The sequence below is a fragment of the Chroicocephalus ridibundus genome, chromosome 2 (genome assembly GCF_963924245.1).
Source record: "Chroicocephalus ridibundus chromosome 2, bChrRid1.1, whole genome shotgun sequence".
NCBI lineage: Eukaryota > Metazoa > Chordata > Aves > Charadriiformes > Laridae > Chroicocephalus > Chroicocephalus ridibundus.
Genome location: NC_086285.1, coordinates 5,781,234 through 5,803,357, shown reverse-complemented (window position 1 = coordinate 5,803,357; position 22,124 = coordinate 5,781,234). Strand labels below are relative to the sequence as shown.

At 46.6% G+C, this 22,124-nt stretch overlaps 1 protein-coding gene across 2 annotated transcripts in view; it reads left to right on the top strand.

The window, feature by feature from the left end:
- The window catches only part of PLCD1 (phospholipase C delta 1), a 59,645-nt gene that overhangs the window by 1,404 nt on the left and 36,117 nt on the right, over window positions 1–22,124 (top strand). The window contains exons 1-2 of one of the 2 annotated variants that reach the window (XM_063324325.1): window positions 7,571–7,973; window positions 12,417–12,581. In XM_063324325.1, the coding sequence (XP_063180395.1) occupies window positions 7,874–7,973; window positions 12,417–12,581 (265 nt within the window). In that variant the 5' untranslated portion in view covers window positions 7,571–7,873. Of the gene's footprint in view, window positions 1–7,570; window positions 7,974–12,416; window positions 12,582–22,124 lie in introns of those variants that run through there. The other variant, XM_063324326.1, reaches the window with a different exon arrangement.

Sequence of the window (22,124 nt, the reverse complement as noted above, 5' to 3'; positions counted from 1 at the left end):
AATTCCTTAACACATAACACACAGAAGTGCCAAAGTCATTCTGAATGCCAGACTACTTACGACAAGCAGAGTTGCTCACATGTTGGTTTGTTAGCAGGATCAGACATGTGATATGTAGTTTGTCAGAAATTTCTCAGATACTATGGTTTAGAGATATGTTTTGTCTATGGCTGTATGTTGAAACTCAGTTTCTTTCTTTGGTTTACACTCGTTTTTTCCAACATAGATAGAACAGCTGTATTTACTGTCAGAATTAACCACAGGCACATGGTTTAGTCTCAGTAAAATATCTGACTATGGGTAGGAGACACCTGAGATACCTTCTGGTAGCAGAAGCTGGTATTAGTATAGATGAGAGTTTCTGAAAAGTTTGTAGAGTTTTGTTTACTCTGCATTTGGATGGAGATCTGAGTTCGGGGAAGAAAACGGAGCATGCTCCCTTGTTTGCAGAGACAGAGTAGCTGCTGTGATTTAGTGATCTGTGCCTTTTATTTTGAATGTCTTTGATTCAGCTGGATGAGCTTCTTGTTGCTTATTTTGTAAAGAATCATCTACATTTAGTACGTAATGAATGTGCTAGACTTGGTGGGCTATTAATAATCTTTCTCTTGCCTCATTAAGTTGGTTTGTTTCTGAACTGGGAGCCCTTGTGCTTGCACACATTATAGAATAGCTAATTTGTACTATGCCTTATTCTTATACACTGACTTTTTCATCCAAGACACTGTGTACATTGTGTAGGGAATGCCACAGCCCCGCTACGGGAATGCCCTCTGCCACAGCCCAGCGTGAGAATCCACAGGGAAGGGTTAGTAAAATCATACAAAACAGGACATTTCCCTGTTTATTCTGTCAGTCACTCCCAAGAATTTACTTCTTCTAGATTTAAATTTCCAAATGAATCATCTCCACCTGCCCTTCTCAGCTGGTAGGACTGAGGAGGCTCCTTCTGGGCTCCAGCCTCCAAGGGTGGAGATAATATTACCTGGGATCAGCTTGGATCTGCTCTGAAGCAGCCGGTGACTTTGATCTCCTTTCCTACAAACAAAATATTCCCAGCACATCCCACTTAATGCAGGTTGTGTCTCATGTGTTACATGAGCGTTTTTTGAGCCATAGCATTTCTAGTAGTGCAGGAGAATTTGCAATTCTGGCACTTTGCAGTGCGTTAACCATGCAACTTGTCCCTTTTTCAGACAGCACAAGTAAAATTCATTTGGAGTCTTTTTTTATTTTGACACAAAAGCTGCCAAACTTCCAATTTGAGCAATGTCTTTAGTAAAACTAAAGCCTGCGGTTGGTTTTGAGATTGTTGCTGGTGTGCAAAGCCCCAACATCACACCCAAAAGCACGTGAGTCAGGGCAAGAGGATCCTCAGGGAAAAATAGAATTTAAGGAGGAAATGAAAGAGGAGGAAGAAGGAAATGTAGCCGCTTGGAAAACTGCTGCAGGTAGCAGAAATGAAAGGATACAGCCAACTAGAGGGGAAAAGCAAGAGGGAGAAATATGTGAGGAAGAGATGATTTGTGCAAGATCCGGAAGCTCAGCTGACTGGATGGGCAGCTCTGGGAGCCAAAGATACCAATGATTTGGGAGCAGAGTATAATTTCCCTTACAGGGAAATCAAAAAAATATAAACAGGTATTTATGAAGGAAAGCTGCAGACAAGTAATGGTTGACTTGATAAGGCTGGCTAAATGTAGGTGTCTGCAAGAAATTTTAAGCTTATAGGGATCTAGACAGGTGAATTGTACCCTGTCTTCTCCCGGTCCCTTGTCTACAGTGCACTGTAGGTATCTAAATACTGCGAGACTAACCCCCAGCCCATGCGTCTCCTGGGTCCTTACCGTGGGTGGAGGGTCTCAGTCCTTACTCAGTCAAGCCCACCAGAATGGAAGGCTGCAGACCCTGCTCAAACACAGAGGTTTCTCTTTTTCTTTATGCAGGTAGAGAAGATTTTGCCACAGTTTCTTCTAAACCAAGATACTTCCACACCTTAAATGACCCAGTTTAGACAATGTGTGTGGGGGAATTCTCACACCTCGGGCTGCCCCTCTCGTGGGTACCTTTTAAAGCCCTGTGTTGAGATACCGCACAACAAGTCTCGTTGTCTGTTTTTGGCTAAAGTTACAGAGTGCTGAAATTCCAGATAAATCACTGAGGGGAAAAAAAAAGGATTTTCCCCCTAGTTTTGCATAATTCAATTGTGCAATTTAATTATTGCACAAATTTTGCCCTGCTACAGAATGATCAGAGTGATCAGCATTTCGTCTGTGGAAGAAATTTCAGCTCCTGAAGAAAATGTGAGAAAAGCTGTTAAGTGGCCTTAAAAAAAACGAAGCTGTGACCCACCTACAATTGACTTTGGTTTTATGAGAAGAACATTTTCACCAGCATGTGCCCAGAAACCCAAATCAGGACAATGACTTAGGAGTTAAGCAGCTAAGCTGCAAGAGTGCTGTCGGTGCTGGTCCTATCCATCAAATTTATATCCTTCTTTTCAATTACTTTCTTACCGCCCTTTTCACACCGGCCACTGGAAAAGCTGTAATTTACTGCAAGCCAGCATTTGTTTCAGTGCCTCTCGCTCTGCAGCCAAATCTCTATGTGCACCGTGATGGAGGGACCAGTGGAAGGCCCGAACCAAACCTTCGTTCTGGTTTTGAGTTCCCGAGTGCAATGAACTTCAGTTAGGCATTTTACCTGGATTTCATCAAGAGTGCAGGGAGACAGCAGTAGCTTTTGATCGGTCACAGCCAGTGCTGTGCATGGATCTGCATGCCCTTTGAGTGACCCAGGCTGGCAGAAAGATTTATGAAGATATTCACAAATAAAGGTCACAATTTATACCATCTGTGAAATGTCTAAGCAGGCAGCCTGGCTTGTCTATACAAACCAGGGCCAGGGCTTTGCACCTTTTAACTGCCAGTACACTCTCTGGCATGGTTCTGATCCATAGCAAGCTAGCACATAGCATGATCTGGGTGATGGCTTGGGTCTGCAGTCCTTCCCAGTAGGCAGTCTGGATATAGCCAGCCTGTTTTGGGGAAAGATGGCTAGGCTGCATGGACTAGTCAGAGCAGAGCTGGAGAAAGGACTGTTTTCCTCCCAGAGACCTTGCGGACAAGGCGAGATATCCAAAGGATACACAGAAGAAGTGAGGCAGAGAAATACTGGGCAGGGTGACAGTGCTGATCTCGGTATACCAGAAACCTGTCCATCATGCAGCTTCTTGCTAACATGCCGATGGAGGAAGGTTTTAGGCAATGATTTGAAGAACAGCCACAACAGAATGCTTGGGGAGAATTCCTTCTATATGAAACACCCTGCTCCGGCTTAGCAGGACCTCTCAAGCACCCTGGAAGGGAACTAAAGGGGGCAAGAAAAGCCAATGTAAGGAAGAGAAGGAGGTTTGCTGGTGCTGCCACGGGCTTTGCGGAGAAGCCCATTCTCAGTGTCACCACAAGGTGGAACTTGGTACATACCACATGCACTGAAGATGCGCCCACTGTCAACAAGCAGCAGCATCTTTGGCCAGAGATGAACGGATGCTTATGGTCTCAGCACCCACTCCTTGGTCCCTGCTCCACCGGAGGGAGCGAGAGGGGGAGTGCTGGTGTAGAGGAGCTATTTGTTGGTGGTAAGAAACTGGCTGTTCTCAAGCTCTGCTGTGCCAACAGCAAGGCCTGGTCCTCGGAGGATGTGAGGTGTGACTGGGGAGAATAAAGCTGAAAGCAGCGAGTGCTGTCCTGGAGGTAGCAAGGAAGGAGGAAAGAGCAGGGGTGTCTACGGGTGGGATGTTAGAGGGCATGAATGAAGTGAAGAATGGACTCCAGAGGGAAAGGCAGGGCAGGTGGGAGCCTGCAGATGTGGAAGGAGCCTTGCTGTCCTGTCCTCTGGCAGGGTCTCAGCTGGAAGACAACTTGCCATTGCTGGGACCACACCGATCCCAGGCACAGGGCTGCTAAAGAGCTGATATAAAAGCCAGGTTGGATGGGGTGATGGTAGATGACAAAAGGGGACTCTGCAGAGGCACTTCACAAGTAACATCAGCGATTTGCAAAAGCACAGGGGAAACCAGCAAAACCATTGTCACTTGACAGGTTCTCTGCTTTCCCAAACAGCAGCCACTGCCCGGCGCTGCAGCTGGTTGTACTCATTTCCAAACAGCTGCTGCACTGACAATGGTCCTTGTACTAGGAGTGCAAAATTAATCATGAAAGTTTATTTACCATCAGCAACCTCAGTGTTTGAGTGCTCCGTCAACCTAACAAGTGACGGAAGGTTGTCGTGTTACTACAGACCAGCTGAACTACAGCTTTTCCAAACTCTCACTGATTCTGCGTTCACTTGGGTTCCATGTTCTCATGATTGCTGAGGCCTAGCAATATGTAGGGACAGACATTGTAGTTCGTTAACAAGCAGTGATACTTGGATTGTGGTGTTACTCTTATTAAAATAATTCTATTGAATTTCCCTGGGAGGGAAGGTGAAATCACAGTGTTTCTTCAAAGAATGACATCATATAAAATAAACCTATTTTTTCTTCTTGGTAACAAATGCAGAGCAAGGCACAACCTGTAGCCTCTTTAGTGGGAAAATCTCTTAAAATGACATGTGTTGTGTAACTGTTGGGTAACGTGTTGTGTAACTGCCATAGGCATTACTTGTCATAACAGAGTAATTTACATCGTGTGCATGATGCAATGGGGAAGTGGTGAGGTCATCACCAGCACAGGTATTTTCATTCCAGTCCCAAATTATCACAAGACCGGGCAAATCAGCAACTGACTTCTGTCATGTCATTTGTGTCAGTGTGGTGTAAAGAGGCTATGATCGGTATTAGGGTTACACCACTTTTGGTTTTGCCCAAACGTGGCGGTGATGGGAGAACAGGTCTGTCTAGCCCCAAAGAGCTCAAAACCAACCTGCTTATTCCGCTGTGAAGTGGCAATAGCTCCTTTGTATAAGGATGTGATGGAGATTAATTCGTTTTGGAAAATTGTCTGAAGAGCAGCCTGTGCATTAATAGTTTTCTCACATAGCCCATTTCCTACCAGACTCTAGAGTCTTTCTGTCTCAAGTGCCTGTTTCCTGGCTATTAAAGCACTTTGCTGACTTTGGGACCATGTTCTGACATCCTCATTCACATTGATTACCATTTACTCCATGACTAATCCGGCTGGAATCAATAGGATGATTAGCACAGCCCCGATCCTGGGCACGGGGACGTGAATAACTTCACTCATGTGACTAGTGCCATTGATTTCAGTGAGATTGGTCATACGGGTAAAATTGCATGCTTGAGTGTTTGCAGGGTTCAGACCCAGTCAGGTGTTACCTGCAGTGAATAAGGGTTGGAGAATTTGTCCCTAAGCCATTTGCAGGAATCACTTCCTCCAGTGCCGCAGAGTGCTGCAGCACCATGTAACATCAATAAGCAATGCTGTGTAACCCACAGTGTCACATTTATCCATCAGGCTTCGTCTATGAGATGTGACATTGTCTCTAAATGACCTCAAGACCAGAATACATCCAGATCTGTTGTTTCCCAAAGCAGGACATTTCTGGCCCGACGATCTCATCTTTGTTTTAAAACCAAACTGATTTTAACTGCCTCACATCTCTGAAGGCCTCACAACAGCAAAACTCGCACATTGCTGTTCTGGAGAAATATCTAAACTCGGTGAATGCTGATCCCATGCTTTGTGTGTATGCAATCTTCAGGGATAAGTACAGTAAAATGTTCTCTGAGGGCCTGGAAAGCTCCAAGCAGTGCTGTCACCGGCACTGCTTATTAGGAATTAATGAGAAAATGAAGCAGAGGGGCTCTGTGTGCTCTCAGATCGATCCCTATGGGACTCCGGCTGCTGCTGGACGGGAGAGCTGGTGCACAGAAGCAAATTGTTTTGCTAAGGCAAGTACAGGAGACCACTGTGTTTCCCACTCCTTTAATTTGATCAATCCTCTCTAGTACAATGTGAAATACGGGAAGTGCTCAGAGTCTGGTAGCTAATAAATATCCCCTAGCCATTACATCATGGTGTCTACCTCCTAGCCCAGGCAAAAGCAAAGCTCCCAGCTCCCAGGGGAGCACTACAGAGATTACGGCTCCGACATCCATCCCCTAGATGTGCAGGGGGCTCAGAAAAGGCTGGAGGTGTTTCCTCAAACACCTCTTGACTGCCTGGCTAATGTGTTCAGCAATGCCTCATCCAGAAAATGCCTTTATTCGCCTTCGCTGTCTGTGATTTGTAGTTGCTATAGGTAAATAAGGCGTTATTAGTTGCACTGCTGTTCAAGGCCAAGCAATGGCTCTGCCTTATCCCCAGGGAGTTTCTTACATGTGGCATATGGCAGCGATTAATGACTCTGATCCTGTCCTTGTGCTGGTCAAATAACCCAGTCCTTTGTGCTTATCTGTGAGTGTTGGTAGGGCTTCCTTCAAAATGCGGAGAAAGAAAGGGAAGACGGCTGGATTGCTGGATACGAGAAATAGAGAATATGTTTCTAAAACCTGTGTTGAATATGATGGGGGGCTGGTGATGGAGAGCCTTAGATTAAGTCTCTATCAGAAACGGTGACATACGGTTCGCTGTCAAGTTTCTCGGGCATGTACTGGTTCTGCAGCTTGACTCCATCTCCCTGCAGTATCTTCACCCTTGGCTTGCCTGGCAGGGCAGCAGCTAGCAAAGGCAAGGACAAAAAAACTAATCCATAACAAGGTCTGTAAACTCACCTAGAATGGAACAGGTTAATACGTATAGCTGTGATATCTCACTGCAGGAGGGGTCATGGCTAGGGAAGAGATGGATTTCAGCTCCAGGCATTGCCAGGACAATGGGCAATGGTCGTGAGTTTCAGCAAAGGAAATTTATACTGGTCATACGGAACGTATTCTTCACTGAGAACATCTAAGCTTTTGAACAGGGCTCTAGGTTAGCTGGGGAGTCTCTATCCTTAGAGATGTCCAAAACTCACATGGACAATGCTGTGACGAAGCTGGTCTACCTGTGAGGGTGACCCAGCTTTGAGTGGGTAGTTGAACTGGACATCTCCAGAGGTCCATTCCAACCTGAATTATTCTCTGATTCTGTGTAATCAGTGACTTGTTTAACCACTGGTGGGGCTTATCCCTGTACTAGACTGCAGGATAAATTTGAATTACAAGAATAAACCCAGAGCTATGCAGAAACACAGGGTAAGTGACTCACCCAAGTCATACAGGAAATCAGTGGCAGAGAAGGCAGTCTCCAGAGTCTTAGGAAAATGCTCTTCTCTAGGTGGAAAAAAAAGAGCATTATAACACAGTTTCCGAGCTGCTTTTGGGCTACGTTTGCCCTGGCAAAAAGGTGTTTTAACTTCCTTTTCACTGCATGTCAGTGGGAACAGCTCAGAGCAGCTCCGCACGGAAGAGAAAGGGTGGAGCCAAGCTCTCTCGGATCCTGGCATTAGTGGGCAGGCTGAGCTGACAAAGCCCTAGGCACTGATTAGGAGCCACAAACAATATTTGAGAGTCCTCCAGCCTGGAAATGATGCATAAAACCCCACTGGCATATGAGTATAGGAAAACTTGTTCCTTCTACCTGGGCAGTTGCCGGCAGGCGCCTCGGTGTAATTTTGCCTCCAGTGTTGTGAAGCTGGTGAGCAAAGCAGGAGGAGAGACTTCCCACCGTCCCCACCCCCAGCTGGACTTTGCCCTCCCCTGCCTTCCTCTGCCTGCACTCTCTCGCTGTCTCCGCTCCCTCCTTGGAGCCCCGTTTGACACCGCGCACTCCGGAGGCTCCTGGATGAGCAGGGATCCCCTCAGGGGTGGCGTGGCCCCCCATCCTTCCCGACGCTCGACACCTCTCCCTGAGCCCCGCGCTGGATCATGCAGTGCATCCGAAGGCAGCCCAAGCGCAGCGTGTCCGAGGAAAACATCCTACGGGAGCAGAGCCGTAGAGTGGCCGAGTTGAACGGCACCAGGCTGGGTAAGGGACAAGTTGACCAAACCCTCGGCACTTCGACACTCTGGCAGCTGCTTGATTTCTGCCTCTTTTCCCTGCGCAGAGGCAGTGCTCCACCCTAAAGGCAACTCTTAAGGTTATTTTTAAACTCCTGATGTTTCTTTTCCTTTCCTTTGCCTGTAACCACCCGCCAGATATGTAAACCGCTTCATTTGAGGCATCAAAGAAAGTGGGACCTCTTTGGCAAAGGGTCGGTTTTCAAATCTCTTGCTGGTCTTTCCGAACTGTTGCTGGTTGAGGATGTTTGGGGAAGGCAGTGCCCTTTTCCTGCCTGATTTTAGGACTTCTCAGTGGTGTAATGCCAGTTGCTATAAGAGCCCAAGGACCCACTCAGAGGTCTGCGTTAACCATATGAAAAGAAACAGGAAACCCAGGGAGTTTCATAACTTCTGTGTGTGGCTCATTGCTGGTTCCTGCTCTCTGGAGACACAGCCCAAAGTGGATGTGAGTCCCTTGATTTCTGTGGCTACAGAGGGCAGGTGGAAATAGAAAATGGCCATTTACCCACATGAGTTCTTTGAATTTTAGCAGAAAAGCTTTCTGTCCTTTAAACTGGTGAACGTGAGTTATGTCAGGTCTTAAACCAGGTGGGAGAGGGATACCAGGCAGGAGGAGGCTTGTTTTATAGCAGTTGTAATTAACGTGTTTATATCAGATCAGCAGATTTGCGAGTGAGCAATGCAGAAATATGGATTATCAGTGTCTTCCATAGACATCATCCTAACTATTTCCTTAGTGAACTCAGAGCCTGGCTTCTACCGTGACAGCTATTGTTTTATTGTGGTTCCTGCTTGCTAAAAGCCTGAGATGGATAATACAAAGGTTAACATTTTTGATGCCTTAGTGTGCAAAGCTTCATAGTGCAGTATATTAACTTCATGGTTATTGCAGTGCTGTGTGTGCTTGAGGCGCTCCTACCTTTGCCAAATGTGATTTTCAATCTGAACATTACTGCACACTAAATATATTCTGTTTAGAAAGTGTGTGATTGATAATTTGCGAGGAGGGGGGGCCTGACCCTTGAAACGCACCCCGCGATTTTGCATGCCAAGTACGTGTTTGGTATTTCACAGAAGATGCTAAGCAAGACACAGTCTTGCCACGTGTTTTAGGCAGTGATTTTAGGCATGTTTCAGTATGGTGATTGTGCTTCTCACGTCCACTGTTGTTATAGAGTTGAAAACCAATATCCTTGTCCTGCTGCAGAGTGGTTTTGATTTTTTCAATTATATATGTGTATGATGACTGCTTTCTTTCATACAAATTTCCATTGCTGTGAGGTGGAGCTCTGGACAGCAAATCTCCTTATCTCCGTGGGGTTGTTAGGCAGAAATCCTCAGGAGCTGGTTCAGGCATAAAACCTGAACTGAGGTTTCTGCTGGGAAATGGTGTTTTTCCTGGAAAGCAGTTCAAGTGACCAACGGAAAGTAATGTCCCACTGGCACATCACGGGTGCAGTTGCGGTTCCTGTATCAGCAGATCAGAGCATCTTCTGCTCCGTCTCTGGCGTAACGGAGTGCTGGTGCTTTGTAGATAGGAATAGAGACACTAAGTGACTCACCCAAGGTCATTTAAAGAGTCTGTGGCAGTGATTGGACTGGGCATAGGAGGCAGGGACCAAAACACTGGCCCTCTTTCCCGGCCAGTTTAGCTGTCTGAGCTTGAACTGCTGCTAGACAGACACAGAGCAGGCCTGAAATAGGCTGTGTCCACCTGGTTAAGGGGATGCCCCTCCTTCCTCCAGACCCACGATGGGGTGGTTCAGTGAGTGCTTGGGGTCACCGCTGGCCGAAGTCAGCTCTAGGTGACTGCTCTCTATCTCAAAGGCCTCCCACATCAAAGGAATGACGGAGCCGTTAGACACCTGTGATCAGCCCTCTCACCCTTTCCTGGCCAAACCTGCTGTCTCCTAGAGGCAAGCTTGTCTCCATCCCTTCCCTGGCTTCTCTCACTGCCCTCTGACTCACGCTCCCTGCCATCTTTGATCTTTGCCTTGCTTTCACCACGCACTGCCCCTCTTTATCTTTCCCTTCTGCTCTTGCAAAGCGCAGTGGCCACTTTTGCTGGGTCACTTAACCTGGCATGATCCTTGGGCACAGTGGCGAAGGATGGGTGGGAGGCCTGCTCCTAACACATAGGTGGGTCCTCTGAAGAGGAAAGGGAGTTTTTACTCACACTAATGCACTGACCAGGCTGTGCTGGAGCAGGATGAAGCTCCAGCTTGTGTCTGAACTGGGTGAGTCAAGCCTAGAGGCGACAAATCTGCCCTTGGCCACTGCCTGTGCCCATCCAGATTTGCTTTTATTGCATTGGTGCAGCTCTTTGGGATGTCCAGGTAGCACGACACGTTATGCATGCTGCATGCAGTGTCTGTGTAATGAAACATGCCAGTTAACAGGGATTTCTCATTACACATTTATGCACATAGGCATCCAAAGGAATTGATGGTTTTCTTGCTTTCCTCCTCACGTCACCCTAGGATGGCATGTTCTCCTCCTAGTCTCGTAACGATGCCTCTCATGGTCGGGATGTGAAGATGCAGAGGGTTTCCAGAGGAGGAAGCATTCAGATTCTCCTCTTGGGAACCTCCAGACCAGACATGAGCCAAGAGGCCCAGGGGATGCTGTAACATGGGAAGACACTTAATTAATGAGATAGCTAATGGAATGTAGAGGAAAGAGAGAGGCCACAGGCACCTTTTCAGAATCCCAGCTCCCACTCTGGCACTTTCAACTCTGTCTGCCTCAGCCAGGCTCAGCTCTGGTCATGCTCCTTGGCATCTGCAAAACTGGTAAGGTTGTGTGAGTGGCTCACTGAGTGGATGCTGGACACCCCTAATATTTATCTCTGATGGAGATGTCAAGCTTTCTTGGCAACCTAAAATGCTCTCTTTAGGCCTTTGTATCCCAATTACAAACTTGTGGTGCTGCTTTTTGCTGCTGACACCATGATCCACCTTGGTGATGCGCAGCACCTGGCACTTCAGTTTCCTGTACAAATTATCAGAAATGAGGGGATTTGGCCACTTGGGTCTCATGCTGGTTTTGTTTTTCAAGCAGGCCTGAAGTGATGCTTGGTAGTTTATTGCCTTGTTCAAAAAACAACAGTTCAAGGCAGCTGTATCTTCCAGAGAAGGACAAGCCCAATGTCACAGGAGAATGCCACACTGCGATATAGATGTTATTGCATAAATCAATTAACTTGGATTTCTGCTTTGTGCGACCCCGCGTTATGTTTACTTAGCATTGGGAAATTGCCCATTATGTGAGTGTCAAGTGGCTGCAAGCGGCCAAGTGGTTATCAGTGACAATCTCATCTGTATTGTCAAGATGAGGTTAGCAAAAATCCCATTGAGTTGGGATGTGCTTGGTCAGTACTGCAGAGTTACGTGCTGTTTCACCAGCTTTGAAACAGCCTCTCATGCAATGTCAGAGAGATGCAAGGTACTTATTACAGAAAGCCCAGGATGTGTTCCTCATGTTTCATGCTCTCACCCTTCCCAGCCCACACGCTCCAGATCTGTAATTAATGGTTGGTTTGAGGGACAGAGTCTCCAAGGTATTTAGGTATGTGTAAGTAATACACTGCTGAGACATTCAAAACCATGTAGAATGCCAAATCTATGTTTTCAAAGTCTGCCTGTTGCCTCTCTAGATGTCTGAGTGTCTTCCTGAATCTAGCCTAAGATCTGAAATCTGAAGTTCCTGGAACCAGAGGGTCTGGTTATTATTACTTGACATTGTGGTGGCCTAGTAGGGTAAGAAGGATAAAGGTCCTCTCGGATACTAGCCGGGCAATGAGGAGAACATGGTTGCTACCTTATTGCTATCTTATTGATGTGATGCTGCCTGTCACCAGACTTATCTGCGTAAGTCCTAAGCTTCATGACACTGATTTTCAAAATTCCCATGTGGATAGGAGGGGACTGCTTGCCAGAGAAGGAAGAGAGATATTGTTGTGTATTCCTGTTTCCACAAAGGAAATTTATCACAGAATAGATTTGAAATCACTTAAAAGTTCCTGACAGTACTCCAATTACAAGTTATACAACTTTCTGTCCTCTGCTTTTACTGTTATGTTGTTGTTTTTGTTGATGTTTTTTGCGTCCTAACATTAAACTGTATTTGCTGGGAAGAAGATATGTTATGTTTATAAACCACCTGAGAATTATAGTACAAAAGTCTTTAGACTCAATCTCAGAAATCTACAAGGCTCCAGTCTCTTTTGTGAGTGTAAAGTGTGGCATGGCAGATTTCTGGGTCCCTCTGCTCTGCTGTCCCCCCCAGACCTGGCTGCACTGCAGTGGTCTGTCTGTATCTGTGATTAGTGTCCCGTGGAAGGGAAGACACTGTGTGCAGCATTTCTTGAGCTGACTCTTACAACATCACCAATACTGTTTCTCTGCAGGCCTGAAAGATGACAAGGATCTGAAGTTCCTCCTGAAAGGCAGCCAGCTGCTAAAAGTGAAGTCAGGCTCTTGGAGAAAGGAGCGGTTTTATAAGCTCCAGGAGGACTGCAAGACCATATGGCAGGAATCAAAGAAGATGCTGAGGTCTCCGGAGTCACAGATCTGTAAGTAAAGTTTGCTTCATCACAGGCACGGGACACTGCGGGCAGAGATGCTTGGGGTGAGCCATCATGTTTGCGGTGTGGAGGTAGGGCTTGGAGCAATGAGACCAGACCTTCACATCTCCCGTAACACACAGAGTAATGCTGTCAGCTCTAGAGACAGCTGGGAGGAATCTGCCGAGTCAGGAACGGTTGCATTTCCCAAGCTCATGAGCTACCACTTAAAATTGCTGTGGGGTGGGCCACGCTGGGCTCAGCAGCCCTGCCTGCCTCGTTTCTTCCCCAGAGCAAGAGTTTGGGTTACTCAGGTGCCCAAGACCTAATGCTCGGTGTGAGACATGGCTTGAGCATCTGCGGTGTGGTATGGTGCGCTTGGGCTGTTGGTCTGAGCTCTGCCGGGACACCTCTTTTCCGCCTGCAGCCCCTAGGAAAGCTGGCATTTAAACCTCACAAGGGAACTACAGAGATGTGGAGGTCCAAGGGCTGGCAGAACATCTCTCTGTGAAGGAAAGCTTGTTCTCATCCTTATCTTGGAAACTCAGAATCTGCCCCACTGTAAAACATCCAGATATGACATTCTTTGTTGTATGGACAAAGGGTAAACCATTCTGTGCCAGCAATGCCCAGGAGCCCAATTGTGCAGTCAAAATGGGATCAGACAGAGTGTGTATCTGTTTATAGCTGTTTATAGCTGTTTTTTCTTCTCATTTGGTATTTTTCTGACATATTTCTCTGTCACTAATCATCACAGTCTTGTAAAGCCAGGAGATAAATGAATAATGTGGAATATGTTTTACGGCATGTTGAAATGTAGAACACGCCGCCTGTGTTATTTACACAATTTTTTTGGTAACAATCCCAATTAATGAAATGAAGGGTGGGTCTTCCAAATTACGCCCCCCCCCCCCCCCCCCGCTCCCACAAGAAGTGATATGATCTTCAGTAGGAGGAGTAAGGTAGGAGGGCAAAATAGGTTTGGTTTGTAACCCTGACAGCCACGCTCTTCTCACGTGACCTTGGGCACCGTGTTCATTTTCTTTCTGCATCCTTCCCCACACATTTCATTTCTCCTTCTCTATCTAGCTATGAAAGGCTTTGGATTAGAGGCTGTCCCTTACTGTGTGTCAGCGTGCCCAGCGTGGCAGGGTCCTGAGCTCAGCTGAGTTGTTTAGGTACCAATGCAATAACCCATGATAACAACAACAAATGCAGAGGCCTTAGTGAACATTTGCTCCCTAAGAATGCCTGCTTTGTTGAGCTCTGTCCCATTTAAAAGCTAAGTCCTAGATAATGTCTTGCTATAAAACAAACAAGGGTGTGAGTTGAGAAGACTGACTTTCAGAGCTTGCTTTCCTGTGCTCTGAGCCAGCAGTTTCCAAATTATGGGGTCTGAGAGCGACTCCCGTAACAGTCCTGACCCCACCTGGTCCTCTGAAATAAACGGGAGGGGGTCCTTGTGCTGTGGCTCCAGGGACTTTGAGGTCTGCTTGGAGAGGCAGTGGTGGAACCATTTCCTCCATGGCTGGGGCAGTGGCATGGAGACCTGGCGCAACTGGAACTTTTTTAATATATACTGAGCTGCAATAAGAGCCCTGCAGCAAGATCAGATCCTTTGAGCTGGGTGTTGGGCACAGGCTGGGAGTGTATCTGTGTGGGTGGGGATTTACAACACTGAAGATACACTTTGCTAACTGGGCACAACCAACATTTCCACACTGCCGGCGACAGAGGCAGTGCCACTGCAGGAAGAAGAGCTTGCTGTGCCATGGGAGTGTCCTCAGTGCAAAGTAAAGATGGAGTAATATTGCCTACCAACTCACACCCACACGTACGCTCCATAATGCCTCAACGTATGCACCCCTTTCCACAGAGAAAGATTCCTTGTTTTGTCATTGGGTTAGCAGGAAGGGAGACAAAGAAGTTGAGAAGCTTATCCTTGCTGCTCTGAAAAAGCAAGCTCTGGCAGGGCTCTAGCTGGGCTGGCTTTGCACCCGTACACCCAGATGGCTGTGGGAACATGCCTGGTGCCAGATGCCTGGTGCCAGGTTGACCTACCAAGCGTGCTTGGGCGGGCCATGTCCCACACACTCCTGGGAGGATGTGAAGCTATGCCAGCAGTTGTGGCGCAAGCTTTTGGGAGGGTTGGAGGACCACCTCAGGGCTGCTTTGAACAGGTACCCTGGATGCATCTGAACGTGGAAGTCAACAAGAGACATGAGTACAGGACTGACACCTGCCCAGTCCCAAGCCATAGCCCCAAGGACATCAATTTTCCCATGCTTTTCTCCTGTGTTGGTCCTCTGAGACCTTCCATTCCCAAGTTTTCGGAGTGATCGGTTGGTTTGAGTTTCTTTCTTGAGCTTTTAATTTCACCAGGCTGCTTTGGATTTAGGTATAGAGAGGATTACCCCTGGTTAGTGTTCTGTCCTCTGGCGAGCTCTGTCACTACAGCTGCCTTCTCATTTGGTCTGGTGTGTGTAGGCGGTCAAAAAGCAGAGGAAGAGTGCAGGGTCATGATTTGATACTCAAAATCAGGGACTTCAAGGCGAGTCTTTCCAGAGGGTCACCCTTCCTTGTTAACAGACAGTAACTTTGCCCTCCAGTACAAAGCCTTTCTAAAACTGCCGATAAGCTGCCTTTTTTAGGAAGGAAAAAGAATGAGCAGAATGGAAACTGGGAGGTTTTAGCAGCGAGTCTAATCTTATCTGCAGCATTGCTGAGAGCAAGCAGATGAAGGCACCTCAGAGGAGCAAAGTCTGGGTTGGGTAAGGGTTATGTTTTTGTTTGGACAGTTTCCTGTTATTCCTGTTATTGTTCTTATAATCATGCAGAAAAGCTGTTTGTAAACCATTGTGTGGTGGTGTCTAGTAGATAAAACTGGGGGCTGCCAAGGTTAGACAGAAGAATCTCAGATGCTTGAAGTTAAAAAACCCAACATACCAGGGTTGTCACAGGCACAGATGTTGTCTGGATCAGATGCATGGGGTACAACCAGTACCTTTCTTTGTTGTCTTTATTTTAAACAACCGGAAATTTAGATTGGATGCTGTCTTGATAGCTGATTTACCCACAGGGCTTTGTGGGGGATAGGCTGCCATTTCACAATGGTTTCCCTGCAGGTAGAATCTAATCCATTTTTTCCTTATTATCCAAAATCCATTATTTTTCAGTATGTTCCATTTAGACCCAAGGGAACAAGTTTTTTTCCAAAAACCCTTGAAGCATCTTAAATGGCCCGTTTTCCAACAAACATGCTATGCCCTGTGCGTACTCTCTGTTCGGCTCCAGCAGAAACATAGCAGTGCTGGGCAAGAAGGGCTTCACAAAAGCACCTTTAAAAATCCACGTTTCACCATAACTTGCTACATCGTGTGTCTGAGCTGCATACTGGGCCCATAACTGCTGCTCTCTGTTATCTTAAATGTTGTATAGAGCCATGGTCAGGTTGGATGCTTCTTTGGCCCGTGAGGGTTTTACACATGGGACAGCTTTCTCCCTGGGGCAGAAACAACACAATTCAAGTGGCAGGATTAACAATTTGGGGGCAAAGAAAAGGTCTGTGCAAGGGGTCTGGTAAACAGCCAGTTCAGTCAGAGCCCGTTCACTTCTGAGCATCACTACGGTGGGGAGGAGGGGAGCCAAAGGAGGTAGAGGGACTTGTGTTCAAAGAGCAAGAACCTGTCAGTAACACTGTCTTGTTTAGCTGTGCTCAAATATCAGGTCTCATCTACATGAAAAAAAGAACAAAAAGGCATGTGCTGCTTTCAGTGAAATCGATTTTTGAAAGTCTTTCCTTAAACCAGCTGAAATCCCTATCGTGAGCTCACTTAAGCCACACTCAATTCCTTTAAAAACTCTCTGAACTGGGGGATTTGTAAGGGTGGTTGAAAACTTTCCAGTGAAACATCCTTTTGAGCATTTGATGGAGAAGCAGAATACTCAAAGCCAGAAGGAATAGACTGAATGAGTCATTTATATTTAGGGGTGCTACAATGGAGCCTCGGAGAAGCTGGTGCTTTGCTGCCTCCTGCACTCCTTCTCTGCTGGAGGCTCAGGGAGATGACGTTTTCCATGACAGCCTTGAGTGAGCTTCACACACTGCACCAAGGATGACTCACTGGGGGTGCGTCGTTGAGTCACAAGCAGTGTAGTCAAGAAAGAAGTTTGGGAGTTTTGGCTGAAATATTTCCATTTCTGGCCAAAAGCTTTACTTAAAAACTACTATTGTTGGGTGGTTTTTTTCTGTATTTTGTTTAAAAGGATCAGTTTGGGGAGCAATTTACAGAAGTGAGATAAATTCATTTGCACAAGTGAATGTTGCAAGTGGTGTTTGTATTATTATTTAAAGAGATTGATATTTTGATCTAATGATTAATTATGCTTACTATTAAAAATGCACAGAATTTGTTACAGTTCCTATGACTTCCAGCCCAATTACAGGATATTTGTGCATGGTTCAAAAATAGTACAAAAGCTTTATATTTATAGCCTACCAACAGTGTTCAGCAGAAACCTTTTTCCTTCATTTTTGGGTTCCTGTGAAATTTAAGAATGCCCTTTAAATGCCATGCAAAGAACATACCATACCATTTTTGTGGAAGAATGAATGATTGTCTCCATTGAATTAATGCCCTGAACTTGCTTGCAGAAAAACAGAAAGGACGTGGTAGTGCTCTGTGCTTGCTCAAGTCAAGAAGTGAAAACTTGAAATTAGTCCTGATAATTGCCTAAAGTCAACAGAAACTCTCAGCAACCTGTATACACACAGCAGGCAGTTGACTGCACCTACACCTTCCTTCTGGAACTGGTCAGGCAGTTTCTTTAGGAATCATTGCTTCATGGTCAGACATGTAATTGTCCCTGGAAAAATATTTGCTGATGTGAATGTGTTATGCAAGGCAGCCATCAGCTGTGAAAACAAAACCGTCTGTCTGTGGGTCTCATTAGTTTTATCAAAATCACTCAATCCATAAAACAAATCATTTCAAATGCAGAGCTGCCTGGTTTTTCGATTTAATTTTGAATCAGGCCACCGCATGCGTTGCTGGGACAGTTTTCATCACAGGCAGTGTGCTGACAAATACTGACCTTATTCTCCATAGCATATGTTAAATGCAAAGACAGAAGTGTTGAGAGCCTTAGATCCAAATTTAGTAGCACTGTAATGGCAGGAGAAGTAGGAACTAGTTACAGAAATAGTTTGCAGGGCCCTGGTTGTGATGTGTGGAAGGAATGTAAATAGAAATCACTCTATTTACATCAACGCCCCAAACTGTGATGGGTAGGCAGAAAGATTGGGTAAAGGTCTTATATTAAAAGGCATTTCCAAACAACCTGTAAAATTACATGTGCGTTATATCACTGGTTGTCAGATGGTGACACACGCCAGCAATGAGGGCAGACTGCTGTGCAGCAGATCTCAAGTTAAAGCAATGATGTGCTGAGCAAGTCAGTGGAGGGGGAGAGGAGAAGTGATGAGGAATCAGCAGCTGGGACCTGCAGTAATTCACACATAGGGAGGCGAGAGCGCAACGCGGTCAGGGGTAAGAAGGCACAGCACAGTGGGGCTTGTGCTAAACCCACCCTTGAAGCATTATGTTAAAGCATCCCTCAGCGATGAGGGTGATGGATAGCCTTTGGTGTTCCCGGACCAGGGAGCTGACAGTGTTCCAGCTCCTGCTGATAACAAAGGTCCTGATCACAACTGCGTTTGGCCATTAGCATCAGCTACCTATGGTGAAACTGAAATCAACTAAACTGCTTTTTCTGGGGTGAAACCAAAGAGAGAAGCAGCACGCAGTGCTCGTTTGCCCCATATGCTCCGTATCTTGTGAAATCCGTGTAGTTCCGCTGGAGCCATCCTGGCTGGCAGGGTGGTCCTGGGGTCAGGTAGCGGCTTTCATCTGTTCTTGACAAAGATGCTAAGCCAGCCTGGCTGAGCTGCAGCTGGTGAAGGTCTGATCCCTCTGCAGTATTGTGTGCAAATATGGTACAAGCCATTAAACAGCTGACTACATTTCTCATCTGCATTTCCTGACAGTAAACAGAAGTGGCTTATTGAGACAATTAGAGTGGGATGTAATTCAACGTGACTGAATGCCACATTGCAGAGATCGCTTGCTAATGACAGGGAGGCCGGATAAGGAAAGGAAAGGATCTGAGGAGTATTTCTCCCAGAGTGAAAAAACTGCCCCCCTCCCCTCATGGGTAACTCAAGGCCAGCTCAAAGCCAGCAGTGCCTCTAAATCGCTATACATTGACTCTCCTCTCCCTCTTTATCAGCAAAGGCACAAGGAAGGAGAAGCACCTTTTGGTCCTTGTCCTTCACATGCTCAGTGGTTTGCAGGAGATGTAGGTTCAGTTCCTTGTTTTCTCTCTTTTCTGTAAGACACTCGAAAAAATATCTCCTCTCAAAGCGCTGTCTGTCACACGGGAGGAAGGCAAAGTGTGGTTGCTTTATGCCTCAGTTCCTCCTTTCCCTGTATTCTTTAGGATTACCAAAGTGTTTTACTGTCCACGCCCCCAGCACAGTCTGGATGTTTCACTTTAGGAGCAGCGACTGAAGAAGAGACGGAGAGACCAGGGGCCAGGGCTCATCTCCCGGACAAGTGCTCTAATCATTAGGCACCTTGTCAGGCTTGTCCTTCTGGCTCCTCAACACTTGTATTTTTGGCTTACAGTAGATACATGTGACTCGGATGCACTCCCAAAGCCTGAAAGCTGTGGGGTTACAGCCTTTAGGGTGATGGGGAGATGGAATTTGTGTCCCTCTCCCTACTGCAGGAATGGTTCTCACACAAATGGCCATCCCCTCTGCACATGCAGAGGGATGCCAGAAATCCTGGCACTGGGGTGTGTCTGAGGACACCTCGTGGAGGGTGGTCAGGCCAGCCCGGGTCTTGCTGGAGGGAGGTGGGAATCCTGTTGCGCAGGGGCCACTTGAAGGAAGAAACTAACTTCTGGGGCACAGGAAAGCTTTTTGGTCATGCAGAGGCACAGGTGAGGCTCTGCACCTGCTCAGCAAGAATTTGTGGGTCACTGTTTTGGACTTGGGTACTTGCAGACCATCCGTGGGAATCACAGCTTTTGTTTTCCTTTGAGGGGTGTTCCTCGTCCTTCTGCATGAGGAGATGAGCTTGCAAGTGTAACAGCAAGCTCCTTGAAAGCCATGCAGAGAGAAACCCAGATCAAAAGAGACACCCAAAAGATACATGTTGTTTGCTTGAACACATCATGGCTGTCAAACCTGGCCTCTTGCATTCTGCAGGCCTGACTCATACCTGCCTGCTAATGCCATGGGTGAAACAAAAGGGCACTGGGCCGAGAATTAGCAAGGGAGGAGCACAAGGGCAGTATCCAGTGATGAAAATTTAGAGGAGGATTGAAAAGAAAGTTCTCAGCATCTCCCTGATACTGTAAAAGCGGCAAATAAAACTCTCTAAGACTTTATTTGAAAATCTTAGAAAGCAGGCATTCTTTACTGGCAAAGCTGCAGTGTTGGAGACACACGGGGATCGCTCCTCCAAAGTGTGTCTGTCTGGCAACACAGAGCAGACATATTTATGGTCATAATATTTACATATTCGCTACATTTCTCAAAAAAAAGTACATATCTTAATTAGTTCCCTGAATTCATTTACATATTCTCCTCCCAGTCATGCATGCTTAATGAATTGAGTCGATGGTCTCTGGTGGTCCCTGGTGGTCGTTTTGGCACTTCCAACCCTATCTGCTGTTTAACCTTGGACCAGCTTTTGAGGTTGTTTTTCCTGAAAAGGAGTTGTTTGCTGATGTGCAAATTTCAGTTGAGCAGGGTTCCATTCCTCATCTTAACTTCCTTCTTACCTTCAAGGTTGGTTTATCTCATGTTTATCTTGCTCAACTGCATGTTGACCTGGACGAGCTAGAGAGGTGGGCCCAAGTAAACATCATGAAGTTCAACAAGGCCAAGTGCAAGGTCCTGCCTTTGGGTCAGGACAGTCTTCATTATCAATACAGGCTGGGGAATGACATGGTAGAGAGCAGCCCTGTGGAAAAGGACTCGGGGGTACTCGTGGATGAAAAGCTAGACATGAGCCAACAATGTGTGCTTCCAGCTCAGAAGGCCAACAGCATCCTGGGCTGCATAAAAAGAACTGTGGCCAGCAGATCCAGAGAGGTGATTCTGCCCCTCTGCTCTGCTCTGATGAGACCCCACCTGGAGTACTGTGTCCAGCTCTGGAGCTCTCAGCACAAGAAGGACATGGACCTGTCAGAGCGGGTCCAGAGGAGGGCCACGAAGATGATCAAAGGGCTGGAGCCACCTCTGCTATGAAGACAGGCTGAGAGAGTTGGGGTTATTCAGCCTGGAGAAGAGAAGGCTCTGGGGAGACATAACAGCAGCCTTCCAGTACCTGAAGGGGGCCTACAAGAAAGCTGGGGAGGGGCAGTTTGCAAGGGCATGTAGCGATAGGATGAGGGGCGATGGTTTTAAACTAGAGCAGGGTAGGTTTAGATTAGACATCAGGAAGAAGTTCTTTACACTGAGGGTGGTGAGACACTGGAACAGGTTGCCCAGAGAGGTGGTGGAGGCCCCTTGCCTGGAGACATTCAAGGCCAGGCTTGATGAGGCTCTGAGCAACCTGATCTAGTTGAAGATGTCCCTGCTCACTGCAGGGGGGTTGGACTAGATGACTTTTAGAGGTCCCTTCCAACCCAACATGTTCTATGATTCTATGTTGCCAGACTTTTGTCTCTCCTTTGTCTCTCAGACTTCCTTTGCTCTACTGATACTTACGCAAGCAGAACATAGAGTACAAAGTTCACCACACCTTAATTTCTAAACTTACATACTTTATTCTAAAGCCCTTAAAACCTACAGTGTTATACAAACTGTAGTATGTTGGTATCATCCCTGAGACTAGTTCAGACAGAGTAATTTCACCGGCTCCAGGGAATGCTGCTGTATGTCCATGTCAGTGGGGAGCCTTTGGCTGTGACACTGGCCAAGCGGCATCCGCAGCAGCCAGGAAGGCTGACCAGGATGTAACCTGTTTGACTCAATGTTTGGAGGCCAGAAAGGACACAAGCTTCCTTGTGTTGTGCTTCATGTTTTGGGCTTTACACAAACCACCTCTTCAGCAGACGTAAACACTCAAGAGAAGTAGATGCAAACTTTCCAGATTCTCTTCTGCTTGTGGTTACCTCCCCACTGTGGCGTGATGGAGAGGAACAGGGAGGTTGCAGGGATATGTGATTGATGGGTATTTGCTGTAAGTGTTCCTCTGCTGTGAAATGTCTGTCCCCCAGTTATTTCTGATTTCTTCTTGCAGATAGCTCAGCTGAGCACGCAGTTAGCTTGGGACTGCTAATACAGAACGTTCACTGTCTGGGAGCAGCTGATAATGTACTCATGCTGGGTTAAGATTTTCCAGAAAAGAGATAACATTTGCAGATGGCTTGGGTCGACTCCTTTGGCTTCAGCTTTTTTAATGATAGATGAAAGCAGTACACATGACCAAGCTATGGAAAGCTTTAAAAAGTACCCTCCCTTACCCTGCTTTTTTA